An 18,873-nucleotide genomic window follows, 5' to 3' on the forward strand; every position below is an offset into this window, starting at 1 on the left:
TATTTGCAGCCAAAGGTGTTGGCCACTCAGCAGGGCTGTGGCCTATGTGGCCTTTATGATCTGTAGGCAGCGCAAGGGAGGGTGGCTCAGGCGTGGGATGTGACCACCACAGTGAGGGAGTGGACACATGTACAGCCAAGTCCAGACACCCCAGTACATACAGGGGGCTCAAGGCTCCTGTTCATTTGCTCTTTACAGTGCTTCTTTCAGCTTCCTGGTGTGCATGAGACTGAGCAAATATGTTGGGGAGAGTTATCCCGCAGAAGAGGGACCACAGGGTTCCTGGTATGCACAGCGGGTGCCTGATGCATGCTGTGGGTGTCTGATGTGCACTCTGGGTGCCTGATGTGCATGGCAATTGCCTGGTGTGTGCCACTGGTGCTTGTTTGCACTGCAGTCCCCTTTGCCATCAGGAAATGAATCACCTTTGATCAAAGGCTTTGTGCTGGGGCACAGCAGTCTCCTTTGCCAGCACTGTCTCCTCCCCACATCCTGCTGTTCACCTCGTGGCACTGTGAAACAGGAAACTCCTGAGTGTTTCCTCTGCAGAGAGCTCTGACAGAAATGCTGGAGGCCATATCCTGCTTCAAGACAGACAGCCTGAGCAAGGGCACAGGTCAAAGAGCTGCAGTCACCTCCCCTTCCAAATGCTTGCATTAGCCTTTGCACACTCACTGCATGAGTGGGATGTACCTGAAGCCCAGGACAGGGCAATGCTGATGTTGAGAACCAGAGGAGGATATCTTATCCTCCCACCTCCATCCTGGCTACCCCATGCTGAGCACAGAAAGGCCATGTGAAAAAAGCCCTGCCATCTCCAACCTGGGAAGAGAGCTACATTTAGTGTGTTGGAGCTTGCCCATATATTGTAATTGCTGCTCATCATCAGTGGCAACAAGGAATAGAAGCATGAGTATTTGCAACTGCTCCTCTATTGGGTGGGTGAATGGATGACAGTTGATGGCACTGACAGCTTTTGAAACAGGAGAGGAGAAACTTGAAACTCCATTGGTACGGTGTCCTTGGGACATAATTACAACCTGGGTAAAGTCTGATGCCAAGTAATGTCAGCTTCAGGAGAAATGCTGGAAGTGATGGGCAGTGCTGGCTGGCAGCACCTCTCAGCCTTCACCAGTACGCTGGAGCTCCCTGTTTCTTGCTGGAGCAGCCAGGCAAGCTGCAGGCAGCAGTCCCTTAGCAGAGACATGAGGGAGCTTCTCACTTCCCTCATCTCTGTGAATCAAGGCTATGCACAACTAGTGGGGGGGACCTGCATGCACTGAGAACTGCCTGCTCAGCCTTCCAGCCCAACTTGCTGGCAGCCACTGAATGTCTGGGGGTCTGTATTTTCTGGTTTCCAGGTCTTATTTATAGTCCACGAGTCTCCATCTGTAAGGAGTCTTCAGAAGACATGAATGGCTGAGATGAGAGTTGTTAGTTGCATGGGTACATGCCTGTGTAGGGACCTGGCTCCTGCATGTGCCTGACCCAGGAGCCTGTGTAAAGGCAGGCTTATATCAACTGCTGACCCTGGCTGTGGGGGCTGCAGGGTAAGCAAGCATTGCCTGTGCAGACAGCAGAGGACACTTCCTTCATCAGCTATTGGTAACAGGCTATTTCTGGAAATTCTGTGCTTCTTTACAGTTTATTTTTTCCTAATTTAGCACTGAGAAACATGTTTAATTAAAAAAAAAAACATATAAATATTTGTATATGTATCTATATGCATATCACATATATAATACGTATATTCTGAGCTTCCCTACTCATTTTAAGTGTTTTTTCTTGTAGGGTGAGTTGCCTGTCTCCAAAGAAAGTATAGCATAACAGGAATACACAAAGTGTTAAGCACACAGACTGAGCAAAACTTCTACCTAAAAGGAATAAAAAGTAAACATGGCAGAATTTACAGGTTATAAGGAGACCTCAAATCGGCATCTACGATTCAAATTGCAGAGTCTTAGTCGTCGCCTTGATGAACTGGAGGAAGCAACCAAAAATCTCCAGAAAGCAGAGGATGAGCTACTTGACCTCCAGGACAAAGTTATCCAGGCAGAAGGCAGCAATTCCAGCATGCTAGCTGACATTGAAGCCCTACGGAAAAGAGTGCTAAAGATTGAAGGCAAGGATGAAGAAATTAAGAAAGCTGAAGAGCTTTGCCGGTTAATGAAAGAAAAACTTCAAGAGGAAGAGAGCCTCACCCGAGAACTGAAGTCAGAAATTGAACACCTGCAGAGGAGAATGGCAGAGCTGGAGAAACTGGAGGAGGCCTTTGGTAGGAGCAAGAATGACTGCACACAGCTGTGTCTTAGCCTCAATGAAGAAAAGAATTTGACCAAAAAGATATCTACAGAATTAGAAGTACTTCGAGTGAAAGTTAAAGAACTTGAAGCATCTGAAGACAGGCTGGATAAAACTGAGCAAAGCTTAACGGGTGAGTTAGAGAAATTGAAATCTTTAGCACTAACCTTTATCAGTGAAAGAAAACATTTTAATGAAAGAGAAAAGCAAAATGAGAAAATAATCCAGGAGCTAACACAGAAACTAGAACAAAACAATAAACTAAATAGGGCAGATCAAACTAGAAATGCATCCAACTTGCTAGAAAGGTCATCAAATAATCTCCTTGACAGAAATGATTTGAGAATTGAAGATGATTTGACTTCTGCATTGCCTTCTAAAGAGACCAGAAGGAAGGGAAGTGTGGATTACCTAAAACATGTAGAAAATGAAACCAGGAATAAATCAGAAAACCAAAAGAATAAAAATCAGGAAGACAATAAAGTGAAAGATCTCACACAAGAAATTGAGAAACTTAAAACTCAGATCAAACATTTTGAATCTTTAGAAGAAGAATTGAAAAAAGTAAGAGCCAAAAACAATGACCTGCAAGACAGTTACTTGAGTGAGCAGAATAAAAACAAACTCTTAACTGGTCAGTTAGAAGAAATAAAAATGCAAATAAAGAAACAGAAAGATCTGGAAAATGGAGAGGTTGAAAATGAAGATACGAGCTTTTCTAGCAGGGGAAAACATGACAGACCTAAATACAGAGGTGTTGCAACAGATTTAGCAGCCACCAAGCACAAGCCAAGGGAGGTTTCACCTCAGCAGCGCCGGGAAAGAGTAAAGAACAGAGATTTCTCCTTCAGTAATGACAGCTACAGCCATGGTGGTAAGCAGGTACCCAGTCCGAGTTTAATGAACAGAAAAGCAGGAAAAGCATCCAGTGTGGATGCTGCTGCAACAGATATGAAAAGACTGGAAGAGAAATCTTCATTTTCCACTTTTTCATCTGGTCAGAAGGAAGCCTCCATCATGCAGAATGAGGTGAAGAGATCAAAGGAGCAGCCATCTGTCCTCAGTCGATACCCTCCTGCTGCACATGAGCAGAAATCTTGGAAAACACCTTCTAAACCTGTTGGTGACACAGGCCTGAGATCCAAGGCTGAAAAGACATCTCAGGTGCTCCGGGGCAACTGCCAAACCAGCACTGACATACGGGATGACAAGTTGAGCAAAGGTGAATTAGTGGCTTCTTTAGCTGAGAAGCTAAAAACAAGCCAGGCAGAAGTTAGTGACTTCCTGGGGGACACAGTGCTCCCCAGGGGTAATTATTCCTCTTCCAATGGAATGGCATCAGCATACAGGTACCACCTCTCCTCCCACGCATTGGCATCAGATTGCATTGGCACTAAAACAGAAGCAATGAACACCTTTGCCGCATCACACAAGCAACCCTTAGAGGGAAGGGCTAAAAGAGCAACAATCTCCCAGGAAAGAGAATTCACAGACATGTCACTTGAAAATGCAAAACCTTCACCAACAAAGCGTTCACATCACTCAAGGAGTCAAGAAGACGTTCTACGGATTCTTACAGGTCCTGATAAAGAAGATACAGAGCAGCCTTCAACTTCAGCAACAGATCATGTAAATGCTGGCTTAAAAACAGACTCCAAAACTGTCCAGAGTAGTCATGACAAACTTAATTCAGATGAAGAAACAGGAAGAAGCAAAAAAACAAACACTCAGTCAGATTTTGAGACAAGGAAGAAAGCTAATTCCAAGCAGTTCTCCAATTCCAGGGGAGTTTTTAGAGCATCTATCTTTGAAAATGACAAAAACACTGTACATGATGAAGATTCCACCAAGTGTATAAAACCATCAGATGCCAGCACTGGAGGATTTAAATCCAGAAGGCCGTTCAGCCCAAGAGAAGCTCTGAGGTCAAAAGCCATCATTAAACCTGCAATTGTTGAAAAGGACATGAAGGCAGTCATGGGAGGGACTACATCTGAGGCAGAGTCAGAAAAACAGAAGTCCAGTTTTAAAACGGTAACAAATAAGATGACAAGCAGCATCACGATCTTCCCCTCTGAGCCAGCAGCTCCAAGGCCCACTGCAGACATAGCAGGAAAGGAGAAGCATGTTAGCACCAGCAACATCAGAGTTGCTCTGAATGAACCCTCACCAATAACTAACAGTCTCTCCCCACCTGTCGAGGTATCAGTTAATAGAAGTGCTCTGAAATTATCTGAGGATGACAGAATTGGAGAGGTGGCTCTGAGAGGTAGAGCAGAAACAGTGGTCTCCAGAAGCAGCATTGTAATAAAGACTACTGAACTCTCAGAGAAGAACAGTGAATTGCCTTCAGAGACAATCAGCCTAAAGAGCCATGGCTCTTCAGATACAGTTTCATCTGAAACAAAACATGTGACTCTGAGAAGTTCATGGAGAACAAGACAAGGCTTACATTCTGTGGAGGACTCTCAAATAAAAATAGAGAAAAATGCAGCTTCCAGTACTACAAACAAGTGCACATCCTCAGTAGACCTCTCCGAAATGGAAGGGAACAGTACACGAACAAACTCCTTGGAGCAGACCTCAGCAAGAACCAGTGCCACAACTAATTCCTGGAATGCCCCTGAACTGGGGTCCCGAAGGACCAAAAGTAACTTAAGCGCACCAGAACTGCTAACGCGCAGGAGCTACACCAGTGATCCTACAGTGGCTTCTACATGGCACCAAAGTACATTACCTGTAAGTGTGTTACATTAAGCACTCTTGCCTTTCAACTTGTTTTAAAGTTATCTGTTAGTTGTAGGACACCTGATTTGGAATTCTTACAGCTTATTTCCTGCCCTCTTGCAACTCCTGTCAAGCTCAGTGGAGTATCTTGTAAAAAGTATGTGTAAAGAAAGCTAGATTTCTTGAAATTAGATCCACTTGCACTGATCTTTTAATGCTATGTGAATAATTACAAACTGAAATCTATTTGGTCTTTCTAAGATTGGAGAAGATACAGTCACAGCGTATGTAGGATATGATAAGTTTTTCAGAGTGGCTTTGCATGGCACAGTCAGCTTGGAGAACCACCAGAAAACGAGGCAAACGAGACTTTCATAGTGTTGTGCTTCAGGATAGCTTTAGCTCTGTTTGGTAAGGGCTGCATGATTTCCTGCATGCAAAACCAGAGCCCACTTCTGAACTCTGGTCTGGAAATGCTTCCTGGACATCTCTTAAACAGACCAGTGATGGCTGGTTACATGGGAGGGTTGCTACCTCCTTGGTCTGTATCACTATACCATCTGAAAAGTGAGAGCCGCAGGGATGGCTTTCCTTCTTTCCTGTTCTTTTGGGTGCTACTAATGAAGAGTCTGCCTGAGTGGGGGCAGAGAGTAGCTGGTGAGATGCACTTGCCAATAGATTTGCAGACACTAGCATATTTTAAATCCACCCACTGGCACCAAGTGGCCCTCCAGTCTTTTAAACCATGTGCTGTTTCTCACTGCACCTGCTGCCTCTGCTCTTTACTTAAAGCTGATCTAAGCAGCCACCTCCATTTCCAGCCACCTAGGGGAGCCTAGGTGAGTAATCTGATAGGACTGTTGACAGAGGGGACAAATTCACAACCAGATGACTGTGGCATTGACAAAGGTGAGATGGTACCGATGTACAAAATCATTCCACTTCTCTGGCAATGAAGGGCACAGAACACTTTGCACCATTGCATTTGCTCTGTAGAGTCTATTGCCTAGAATTAAAATGTGCAAGTTGGCTTTCCAGCTGTGTTTGGACACTAAGAATGCATCAGGCATGATTGCTGGCATTCATAAACCTCAGTGAAAAACCTAAATTTCCTGTATTGAAGGGGACAGTGAGGAATGGGATCACCCAGGCAATGTGCTTGAATGGATATCATAGGGAGAAAGGTCTGTGCAATCCTACATCTGTTACAACTGTAGCTATGAGAGTCCAAGTGACAATATTCTCCCTGGCCATGGTCACTGGTGTGTTACAGGCAGTCTGTACTTCTCTTCCATAAATCCAGGCAGAACTGACAGTCTCTTTTTGCATAACGTTGCTTAGGAAATGGGAGAGCCAGCCCTGGGCCTACCACTGGCCCAGGAGCTTGAATTCATGGTACCCACAAACATGAGTCTTGCATCTGAAGAGGCCTTTCCTTGCAGCTGGGCTATCATGCAGCTAGTCATGGAGCCCCACAGAGAAGGTGAGAAGACATCTGTCTTGTTGGCCAAACAGCTTAGCTGAGAACAGACGATCCTTTCCTCTCAGAAGATCTGACTGTCCTGTTTAACATTCTTCTGAGAATGGTAGTTCGGTGTAGTGCTACCCAAACAGTTTTTGCAAAACAGTTTATGCAAAAAAAAAGCACAACTTGGGTAGGCAATGATGTGGGTGTCCATGGGCTACCATGCTAGCTAAGGAACAGTTCCCAGAAAAGTGAAACTTCAGGCGTTTGCATATTTTTCTCCCATATTTCCCCTAGAAGTACATCCAGGACTGAGTGTAGGTCTGCAGTACAGTCTGCAGGTGGTCTCAAGGTCAGTTAGCTCAAATTTGCTTGCTATGAAGCATGCCTATGACAGCAGCTGAAGTGTACCTTACAGAGAACGTCCTGACGTCCTGACCTCTATGTGTCTGAGTATCTTTGATGAACTAGCTGGCTTCCATCCTTGGCCATATGTGGAGTGACAGGTAGGCAGGAAAGCAGACGTGTGGTTAGTTCACGCAGGGCTTTTGAATCATAGAATCATAGAATCATAGAATATCCTGAGTTGGAAGGGACCCTTAAGGATCATCAAGTCCAACTCCTGACACCGCACAGGTCTACCCAAAAGTTCAGACCATGTGACTAAGCGCACAGTCCAATCTCTTCTTAAATTCAGTCAGGCTCGGTGCAGTGACCACTTCCCTGGGGAGCCTGTTCCAGTGTGCAACCACTCTCTCTGTGAAGAACTTCCTCCTGATGTCAAGCCTAAACTTCCCCTGCCTCAGCTTAACCCCGTTCCCACGGGTCCTGTCGCTGGTGTTAATGGAGAAAGGGTCTCCTGCCTCTCGACACCCCCTTACGAGGAAGTTGTAGACTGCGATGAGGTCTCCCCTCAGCCTTCTCTTCTCCAGGCTGAACAGGCCCAGTGCCCTCAGCCGTTCCTCGTACGTCTTCCCCTCCAGGCCTTTCACCATCTTCGTAGCCCTCCTCTGGACATTCTCCAACAGTTTCATGTCCTTTTTATACTGTGGTGCCCAGAACTGCACACAGTACTCAAGGTGAGGCCGCACCAGCGCAGAGTAGAGCGGGACAATCACCTCCCTCGACCTACTAGCGATGCCGTGCTTGATGGATACGGTTGGCCCTCCTGGCTGCCAGGGCACACTGCTGGCTCATATTCAGCTTGCTGTCTACCACGACCACCAGATCCCTCTCTTCTAGGCTGCTCTCCAGCGTCTCATCGCCCAGTCGGTACGTGCAGCCAGGGTTTCCCCGTCCCAGGTGCAGGACCCGGCACTTGCTCTTATTGAACTTCATGCGGTTGGCGATCGCCCAGCTCTCCAACCTATCCAGATCCCTCTGCAAGGCCTTTCCACCCTCATTCGAGTCCACAACTCCTCCAAGTTTGGTGTCATCAGCAAACTTGCTCAAAATACCTTCTATTCCTACATCCAGATCGTTTGTAAAAATATTGAAAAGTACCGGCCCTAAAATGGAGCCTCGAGGGACCCCACTGGTGACCGCCCACCAGCCTGATGCAGCCCCATTCACCATAACCCTTTGGGCCCTGCCCGTTAGCCAATTGCTCACCCATCGTATGATGTTTTTATTTAGCTGTATGGTGGACATTTTGTCCAGTAGGATCCTATGGGAAACCGTGTCAAAAGCCTTGCTGAAGTCCAAAAAAATCACATCAGCTGGTTTCCCTTGGTCCACCATACGGGTGATCTTATCATAAAAGGAAATCAGGTTAGTTAGGCAGGACCTGCCCTTCACAAACCCATGCTGGCTGGGACCAATGACTGCTTTGTCCCCCAGGTGCGCCTCAATACTTTCGAGAACCATCTTCTCCATGATTTTACCAGGCACTGACATGAGACTGACAGGCCTGTAATTGCTAGGGTCTTCTTTCTGACCCTTCTTGAAAATCGGCACAACATTTGCCAGCTTCCAGTCTACCGGGACCTCTCCAGACTCCCAGGATCGTTGAAAAATAATTGAGAGAGGTTCCGCGATGACGTCCGCCAGCTCTTTCAGCACCCGGGGATGAATCCCATCCGGACCCATGGACTTGTAGGGATCCAGGTGGAGTAGCAAATCCCGCACACGTTCAGGGTCGGTTGGGAGTTTGTCATCCCCACCGTCCCGGTCCTCCAGCTCAGGGCACCCTGGGTCCCGAAGCCCATCATCGGCATTGAAGACAGAGGCAAAGAAGGCATTAAGCATCTCTGCTTTGCCTATGTCATCGTCTGTGAGAAGACCTTCCCTATCAAGGAGCGGCCCTATGTATTCTTTAGTTCTCCTTTTTCCATTCACATATCTAAAAAAACCCTTTTTATTTTCTCTCACAGACACAGCCAGCTTCAACTCTATGTTGTGCTATGTCCCTCTCTGCATCTTACCTAAAAATAAAATCACCCAGATACCATGTAGTCAGTATTCTCAATTCATGGTCATAAAGTAAGTATATTAATAGCTTGTAAATGAGCAGCGTGAAGTTACCCTGAAAGACTGGAGATACACAGATATACCAGAGCAATCCAAATTTCATTTATTTGTTTTTGGGCAGTTCAAAATATTGTTTATGCCCTTAACAAAAAAAATAAAAAAATAAAAAAATTTGCCTTTGAAGGATATCTGGAGATTTATATCACAAGTAGTCTGATGGGATCTTTGTTTCTGATAAAGATGTTGCTATTTCATTGGTGGAAGACTCAGCACTGTTCAGTGGTAACTAACACTGGGAGCAGCTTTCCATATTCAGCTTTCCTGTAAAGACATCACTGTCACATCACCACCCACCCTCCCACCCCTACTCCAGCTCCACTAGTCAGTCTCGGATCGCCTTAAAAATCCTATTTTAAAAACACAGGGTTGGTTCTGGTTTTGTCAAAATACATTGTTCTGTCTTTCTGTGTGAGACACTCATTGTGTCTGATTGTTTGCTGCAGCAGAGCAGGAGGCTTAGCCCCTGCCTCTCATCGTGTCTTTTGGGTCAGATCCAAACTGAGCACATGGAAATAATTCTTGTAAGGAGATGCCAGGCACAAGGTGTAAATTAAACCTTCGGTTTGTTTTATTGCTGATGTAAGCAAACAAGCTACACAAGCTCAGCTTTGAGCAACACTGCACTACAGAAGCTCTTCGGAGCTCTGCTTTGGATAGGTGCTGTAGGATCAGCTGTAAGCACTGACGGATTAATGTTGCATCTTGAGGACTTGCTCCCTCTAGTGCTTACAGGCAGTTTCTTTAGGCTTTCATGAAAGACGAGAAGATGCAGCACTTCAGTCATTCTGATGGTCTGTGTTTCAGATAATTAAATAAGTATTTCTCTGGCATGATATTTGCTGAAAATTTGCAGTGTCTGACAGTGCAAAGGTTAATAACAGGCAATTGTTATTAAGCCAGCAACTGTGCAAGATATGTGCTTTTTTTTTTTTTTTTTCTTCATGGCTGTGATATTAATGTGACTGCCTTGGAGTTGGGTGGTGTGCCACAGATGTTAGATTAAAAACCTAAAGGTAGGCTTTTCTTCATATGTACCTCATGGGGGGTGGAGGTCTCATGGGAACCTCCCTGACAGTATCCAGGGATGCTTGCTCTCTTCTCCCCTCTGCTCAAGGATTAAGAGAAGGTGCACCCATCACCATTGTATCCTTGCTGACTCCACATCAGCTTCCAACTCAAGCAACCAATCATGCCATACTACTATTGCATATTACATATTTCTTTCCTTCTTTTTTTATACCTCAGTAATTTTGTCCAAGGACTTGAGTGTGTTCTGTGTGAATTCTAGGGTGTGAGGCATTGGTGTTACTATCTGTTCAGAGCAGCTTCCAAGATCCTTGTCAGTGTACAGCTGATTTTTCTCATAATGCAATTGCCTCTTGTGCTGAGCCACACCAACCCAGCTGTGGTACAGTCTGAGGAGGCACTCTGACACATGGTGGGTGGCCAGCCTGACCATCCCATAGAGGTCCTGGCAGACATTCAAGAAACCATTAGTGAGTTTGAAAGTACTGTTCAGATGCCTATACTGGGAAAACAGTGTAGGAAAATACCACATCACATCCTCATTGCCAAGAAAATAAAAGATTCAGGTTACTGGTCATCTCCCACCCATGGTAGATAACATTTAGAGTTAATATTTTTAAGAGATTGAGTCCTGAGTTTCATGGATCAATCACAAGCACTAAAGGCTCACAGCTGGACAGAGGACTCAGCACCCAGAACTTTATGATATTAAGTATTGGATGGATTAAAAAAATTCTCTGTGAGCATATATGGGAAGACTTCCTAGATTTGGTTGGGTGGCCTGGGCACCCTCCTTGCCAAAAGTACTCAAACCAGAACCTCACGCTGCAAACCTGGGACCAGGAACCTGGAGCTATTCCAGACCTTGCTATAGCCCCCAATTCCAAGTCCTCTTATTTTTCTTCCCACAGGATGAAAACAAAGATTTTGTGCCCAGTTCCAGAAGAAAACAGTTCGGCTCTTCTGAGTACCTTTCACAGGTTGACACACCAGGGAAAAGGCCAGCCACCAAGCTGGAACTGCAGGATGCTGATTCCAACCCCTACCCACCACTGAGTCTCCAATCAGAAGAACAGGTATGCAAATTCAAGGACCATGTATAAAAGAGAATTAGAAGGCCAGAAGCCAACATCTGAACTGACCTGTCAGTAACATAACTCAGTGAACTGCTTGCCCAAATGAGGATAAACCTCTCAGGAGAAATCCAGTCTTAGATTAGTGCTTCGCAGAGGTGGAGTGTCTGCATCACTTTAGTAAATTACTAGTATTTCCTATACTGGTAAGAAAACAAAAAAAAACAACTTATTTTTCTATATTAAATTAATTTTAACTATCTCTATGGCTAAAGGCATCCTCCATGGAATAAAAGCCACTACACCTAGTCATCCCCAGCCACCTGTTTTATATTGGACACAACCAGAGATGATGTGGGGAGACAAAATCAGCCATGGACTTGCTTCCTTCAGCTTGCTGCTGTACCACTAGGGTGCTTGTTTGCTGCTACATACCTGCTGCTCTGACTGCCGAGCACACATTTCTGGCCACACAAAGAAGTGGAAAATGGCCTAGCTTATGGCTATCATGACTTTTTCCTAGAAAAATGAAGAGCATGCATATCCCAGCCTCTTCACAAGGAGCTACCTTTGGAGGAGGCAGTGGTCCAGATGGACTTTCAGTCCTAGGTGCACAGCCACAAAAGACTGTATGAAAGACTGAAATTACTCCTGGCATTTTTTTCTTCAGCTGTGCAGCTGTACTGAGCTCAGTGGATTGGTAGTGCGGATCCTAATTTATTTTAACAAAATATGGAGGGTTTTTATAGGGGTTTAGGCATCTCAGCCAGTGGCTCCAGCACTGTAATAACGTTCATCGCATTGCAACTTGAAATATTTGTTGGCTGTGGTTTGGAGCTTATCCAGCATGCAAACCTCACAGGATCTGACTGCCAGTGCTACAAAAGCATACAGGCTGCAAGAGTTAAAACTGTTTTTTTTTTTCATTTTGTGTGTCAGCCCCAGCATAAATATTTTTATCAAACCGGTCTTCATTGCATCTTACTAGAGGTGCACAGAAGTTGCTGAGTCCTAATACACAAGCAGCAGGAGTGTGAGGCAACTGAGAGCCCTACACAGTCAGAGAGCACAGGGGGACACAGTCTCAGCTACTTTGTACACTACAGTTACGCTCTTGTGATCACCAAGATGTTAACCACAGTGACATTCATTTGGTTAGACGCAGACATCTACCTGAGGCAGTGATGCCTCCCTTTCTCTGCACAGACTGAAACAGCATTAAATGAAAACTTGAGTAAAGTCGTCACCATAACATACATCATTTGTCAGTTGGTACTTCCATGTTGACTAACAGAAGCCTGAACACCTTGCACTTGGAGGCATGCTCTACAGACACCTGATGTTAAATCAGCTTAGTATGATCCATGCTGTCAGGTGTTATGCATCACACTTGCCAGATCCATGTGTCCAGTGTGGAAATGGGTGCTGAGTATGCTATAGCATTTAAAAAAAAAAAAAAAAAAAGATGATGGTAAAAGCCTGTGAGGAGCTGGTCTGGGTTATTCTGCTTTGAGCATTCCACTGTAAGGCCTGGCAGTCACTGTCTTCCGAACTGATCCTGTCACTGTTCTCCCCACTGCCCTACCATCAGACTATGAGTCTGTTGAGCATGGGATGACTGCCTAAAGGCAATCACAATACTTTTCCCCAGAGCAAAAATGCTGCCAGAGGCATCCACAGGTCCTGTCCAATCTGTGATGCTGCGGGGTTCTCTCTTACAGGGTGCCTCCCGTGTCTACCGGACAACGTCTAGGAGATGAGTTGTACTTCCATCCCATGAACACGCAGGATAATGGAGCAAGAGACAGGCTTGTACCAAGCTCACAGGTGTCACACTTGTTTTTAACCTCTACAAAGGCTTCAGCCAGTTTGAAAACAGTTTTCTAATGTGATTTGTGAGGTACAGGAACTTTACCAATGATTTTTTTTTCTTCATTGCTGAAGAGGCAGCTGCAGACTTTGCTCAAGGGACTCCCACTTCTCATCTCTGTACCTGCAATCTTAACCTTCTTCATAAAACAGTAGATCTGTCTCCATACGGGAACATTGACTTGCCATAGCCACTCTTTCAACCAGAATGATGGTACGACCTGGACAAGAGAGAACTTCTCATTATTCACCTGCATTTAGATGAGCTGCAGGAAGTATTCCTCCACTGCATGCAGTCCACCAGCCTGTGAAAGCTGTCCTACACGCTCCACAACTGAAAGCTTTCAGTTTCCAGTGAGCGCTCACATTGTCCTAAATACACCTTTGTTGGCTTGGGTTGTGGTCATCCCAGTACTTGTGTTCCTAGCCTGCTCTGTCTGTAAGCAAGAAAATTAAAAAAACATTCAATGGTTTTACACAAAACAGGAAAGGAGAGCAGAAAACGTTTAAAAACTGTTTATTCCCCCATTGCTCACTCTCTCTGCAATAAGCTTCATATGACCCACTTAATCACCAGCTGAGCTCTTGCACTAAGTGAGCCACTGAGCCAAACCAACAGCAGTCAAACAACAGCAAAACTTTCTCCAGGCTTGGACTAGGGTGCTCTTTTGCCCAAAACTTTGCTTCCATCATGCAGGCAACATTGCTGCTGCTCACTCTAAGCCATTGAGCTCCAAGAAACAAAGAAACAAGTGCTTTTCTTCTGGCTTGAGACGTAGAATGCCCTTGTTCCTTCCAAAGATGGGGAAAAACAGGATTAGACCGAAAACTGAGCTCTAGTATGGCTATTTAGGCAGCTTTTGTCTGTGCCCCTCTTCAGGACATGCCCCCTCCCCCCCATCAGCTGTGTCTGGGGACTGCGGTATGGTTAGAGACTACAGAGGTACAGCTCCTTGTCAGTGCCCACAGGCCACTGACTGCATCAGAGTTGGAGGATTCATCAAGAGGTGCTCAGGTGTTGGAACAGCATCTGCCCTAAGCAAGGAGATTGTACCTGGTTCACACACCGTAGCTCTGCCACTCCTTCCTTTACATTCCTCCAGGGTTGGCCCATGGCTTTCCAGTCTTGTACACAACCACCATTGACTTCCCTCACTGGTTTCTTCTGCTTGTCAGAAACAGGTGCCCCTTTCCACAGAGGCATGAGGAGGATGATATAGAAGGGAAAACCTCTACTGTTTTGGAGGTGCTGGGTGAACAACTGTCATCCAGCAGCTCCCATACCTGAGTTGCCTCCACAGTCATTCCCACATCTTACCTTCCAGGTGAGCAGCTACAACAGCAGCACATGTACAGCTATCCATATGTGCACATGGGATGCTGCATCACCTCCTTGGAATTATATGCCTCAATTCTAAGAGGCAAAAGGAAAAAAAAAATGGAGCTGGTTGGAAAATATCTATGAACACATATAAGGAAAATGTTTCAATGACATGTGTTTGTTTGTTGTTGTTTGTTGTGTTTTTTTTTTTTTTTTAATAAAGTTTTGTTTGGAGGAGGGGGAAAAAGACTATTTTTGAAAAAAGTCTCTCCTCATAAATTTTAGATGTTTTTCCCAAATCTATATTTTTTGCAATCCATTTTATTCTTTTATATTTCATGACATGTATACATGTTAAGTCGCATAACAAAACAAAAAGATAGTGCTTTTAACTTAGTACTGTGGCAGCTTTAATAGTCTTAAATTATATTAAAATAAATTATATCAGCTGCTATCTCTTACCACTTCATGATACGGCAGTGCTAGTTTAAAAAAAAAAAAAAAAAAAAAAAGATCTTTATAAATATTAAGTATTAAAAAGCCAAAAAAAAAAAACAACCCACAAACTCAAAATCCAAACTAAAAGTAAAGAAGCTGAAATTCTGCAATTAAACCCAGATTTCTGAGATGCCTCTTTCCTCCCTCCCCTGCAGTATTCGTCAGGAAATGCTGAAAATGGGTGCATGTTTTGTAATCTGACACCGCTATGGACTTTATAACTTGTTTGTGAAAGTTCATTTTGCCTTGCTCAGACATTGCCTGTATGACAGGAACCTCTCCCCCTGGCATTACTGGGATTTGTTACTCGAGTGCTTTCAGTTTCCTTGCCTCCTCATGCAATCTTGCAGGCTTTCCACAGCTGATGGCCAGCATTGCAACCTGCCCAGCTGTGCCACATCCCACCCATGCTTTCACAGGGCTGGCTTGCAATGCTTTGTCAGCCTCATGAAGCCACATTTTGGCTTTCTGCACCTTCTTTTCATAACAAAAGAAATAATTCCCTTCAATAAAATATGCTGCCTCATATAAGATGCCTAACAGGTCCTCTGTTGGTTACGTGGGAGACAGTGCTTCAAAAACCCCTCCAAGCCAGTGCAGCTGGTCTGTAGAAAGCAACCTGAACATCTGCAGCAATTTTTTGAACCTTGCAATTTGCATTTAGGAGGATATACCTACCTCTTCAAACATCCTCAGTAATTATTTGCCCCAATTTACATTCCCAAACCTGTTTAGTAGCTGGTCAGCCATATAGGATACAATTAGAGTTGCTGTGAAAGACTGCTGCTGACTTCCTGCTTGGCATTGCAGTACTGTCCTATAAAGCAGAGTTCATAGTTAAGATGTCACCTGTGACACTTAAGATGTCTGTCCTGTGACACTGCTGCCAGAGACTCACAGTTTAGTTTAAAAACAACCAACTAAAAGAGCTGGACAGCACATACACACTGAAGAGGATGAGGATTGCTTTGTGCAGTTAATGTATGGCTTTTCTCACAGTGACAACCCCATCCTGCTGCAGGACATTAGTCTTTATCTAATAGGCTGCTCAGGTTCCCTCACCCATCCACAAGCCCTCTCCTTCCCACACAGTCCTGGCATGGCTGCAGTTTACCATTGTACTTCTGATGCTCCGTCTGGGGGAACTAGTTTCATTCCTGGCCAGCAGAGCTCTGCATTGCTATGTGACATTCCAGGTTGACACATGCTTCCCTTAACCCAACTCACAAAAATCTAGTTAGTATGTTGTCTTTTCAGCTCTACAGCTCACCCCAATAATGCAACTCCATGTTTGGAATGAGAAAGGAACAAGCACCAACAGCAAGAATTGTTGGTTTCTCCCCTTCTGTCAGCCAGGGCTTGGCTTTCCCTAATCCAAGAGCAACTGGAGGGCTTGTCCTTGCTGCTCAGCCAGATCACACTGTGCAGGAGTCCCCCAGCTACAGACACAGGTCTTCTGGAACTGCTCCTCAGGTGCTTCTCACAAATTACATCTCTCCTTTCTCCAGCTACCATGGCTAAAGTCAGCCTCACTAATTTGTTCAATATTTTATAGCACATACCTTGAACTCTTGCTTATAGGCTCAGTGTAACTGCTTGTAAATAAAGATGTCACTGAGTATAGACCAGGTTGTTTTTACCACAACTGGGATTAAATCTGAAAGAAAACCCTCTGTAAATTTGAAAGGGGCCATGCCCTGTAATCATGAGTGCAATAGGAGCTGATGTATTATTAAAATTATAGCAATGACTTCAGGAAACACAGTGTATTTTACTCAAATTGCACACTTGTTTTGAACAGCTGTAAAATAGAATATGTGTAAATATTGCCATCACTGAAGAAATATTTGTAATTTTAGCATATAAATATAACAGGCTTTTTAGCGGATGTGACACCAAGAGGCTGTGTATCAAGCATTCAGACAATTCCAAAATTGTAAACATATTTGCTGTACAACAGAAGTGTGTCAGTGCTTGCTTCTTCCAGTAAACGGAGGTGTCGTCCCTTTTTAGAGAACCAGTGGCTTTTCCTCAAAAGGCCAGTGGCAGCTTGAGGGGTTAGCAGCTTGCTGCTTCATGGAATGGTCCCCTCCATGTCTGGAAATGACACTGCAGCCTCCAGATCGTCATCTCTCCATCCACTCAGGTCGCATGGAGCAGGGACAGTTTCACAGTGCAACCATCAGTGCCTCATGTTCAACTGCAGCTTACTGGACACTGATGAAGGGAGAACTGCTGTCCACCTGCAGATAATACCTCCAGGAAAGGAAAACAGAAGGAAGCACAGGCCAGGGTGGTGCACTTGGTGTTTCAAAAGACACTTGACATGAGTGATTTCTTGCTACAAATTGAAGCAATAGTCACATTGGTGTTATCTCTAACATAGTAGACCTCATCTCTGCCACCCTTGCACATCACTGGGGCAGCCAAAGCACTGTGCCAAGGCCAGCCTTCGGTGGACTGCTATATACATGATGAAATGTGAAGCCATTGTTTGCAGATGCATCTTATGGTCAGTAACCTAGGGACCCAAAGGATAATTGTTGTAGGCTGCCCAACATGCAGTGCTGGCACCTGCCTTGTGGAAGCAGCAATCCAGGCTGCATGGAATGTATTTTTAAGAGAAAAACTATTTTTTTTGTATTTGTAGACATATACTTGGGCTGGGGCAGCTTAGTTAGAAGACAATAAAGCAAGAAATCTTTTCATAGTCACACTCATCCAAGTTAATTTTCCAGGTTATAGTATTGCTTGTTTCCCTAAAGCAAACTTTGTGTCCAGTAGAGCTATCAAGCACTGTTCCACCCGAGTCTTTGTCAGTGTGCTCAGCAGAGGGAAGCCAACTCTTTCCTCCCCAGGCTGCCCATTCAGTGGATACAGATGGTGCTCACCTTTTACTAGCTACAGTGCTCTTAGTCTGCATGCCAAATGTAAACACACTTTATCTGCATGTCTCTCCTGACTCAAACGCTGTCAGCTCTACAGTATATAACCAATAAAAAGCTCTTTTTATATGTTTGTGGTGTGGTATTTAAAGCTCCATCTGAATCCCTACTGACAGTGGTCATTAATCAGAGGTATTAATGTCCCTTGGTGAAGTGCAGAGGCAGCTCCATCTTGCAGCAGTGTATGTTAATGCTCTGACTACTCCATTCTTACTCTTTTGCCCTGTACACATATCCAGACAGATCTCAAACACCCATTCCTAGGCTGCACTTAAAGGCATGGGCTGTACCTACACATGGAAAATGAAGTTGAATACCATTCCCCACCTATACTGGATGACCTAGACTTGCATTGCTGGGAGCAGGTTTGAGGAAGAGCATTCTTACGGAAGGAAATCTAATGAAGCAAGTGGCTTGCTTCCTTTACTCAACCAGTATAGACTGTAATGAAATCAAAATCTGTTTGCCTTCCTCTGGAAGAGCTGAGAGGATAGAGGTCAGAACAGGTGGCAGCCTCCATTACAGTTCCTAGTTTAGTGCAATGTGTGGGTACAGTCCACAAAAAATATATATATATATAAATAAATAAATAAATAAAATTAGACATTGCAACAGTACCTGTCATATAAAAAAACAGCCCCCATAATAACCACATCAGTAGGGAAGAAGTGTGTTGATTTTTAGGAGAACTTGCATACCACAGTTTGTAAGGAAAAGGGCTTTGTCTGATCTATCTGGTTTATTCTGTTTGAATAAATCTGCAAAACTGGATGCAGCTCCAGAAACTGAATAATTAAACATGTTACTAGTGTTTAGTGACATTTCAAGAGCTGTTCATAGCTGTCATTCAGCTGCTACTCTAGGCAAAGCTAATTAACTACAGGTGAAGGCTACAAACATTCCCTCTGTTAGGCATTACAAAAAAAGAAGTGACTTTTGGCTTGGCTTCTCTCCCAGTTAACACACACAGCTATTGAGCATTATTAAAGAGGTTGTTCTAAAGCATTACAGTAGCTACAACAGACATGCTGCTGTGTCTGGCTTGCCAGTGAGCAGAGATCACTGATAGTACAGAGTTACTATTGGTAGCTTCCATGGCTGCTTAAAGTCTCTCCCCTA

General features: G+C 44.5%; 1 protein-coding gene across 2 annotated transcripts in view; it reads left to right on the plus strand.

Annotated features, from left to right (window-relative positions):
• Nucleotides 1–17,823, plus strand: part of LUZP1 (leucine zipper protein 1) — a 45,710-nt gene extending 27,887 nt beyond the window's left edge. For both annotated transcript variants that reach the window (XM_027444061.3, XM_005029033.6), the window contains exons 2-4: nt 1,792–5,040; nt 10,960–11,124; nt 12,843–17,823. In XM_027444061.3, the coding sequence (XP_027299862.1) occupies nt 1,897–5,040; nt 10,960–11,124; nt 12,843–12,881 (3,348 nt within the window). In that variant the 5' untranslated portion in view covers nt 1,792–1,896 and the 3' untranslated portion in view covers nt 12,882–17,823. The remainder of the gene's footprint in view (nt 1–1,791; nt 5,041–10,959; nt 11,125–12,842) is intronic.
• The last annotated feature ends 1,050 nt before the right edge of the window (nt 17,824–18,873 follow it).

This window comes from Anas platyrhynchos, chromosome 24, assembly GCF_047663525.1.
Source record: "Anas platyrhynchos isolate ZD024472 breed Pekin duck chromosome 24, IASCAAS_PekinDuck_T2T, whole genome shotgun sequence".
Taxonomy (NCBI): domain Eukaryota; kingdom Metazoa; phylum Chordata; class Aves; order Anseriformes; family Anatidae; genus Anas; species Anas platyrhynchos.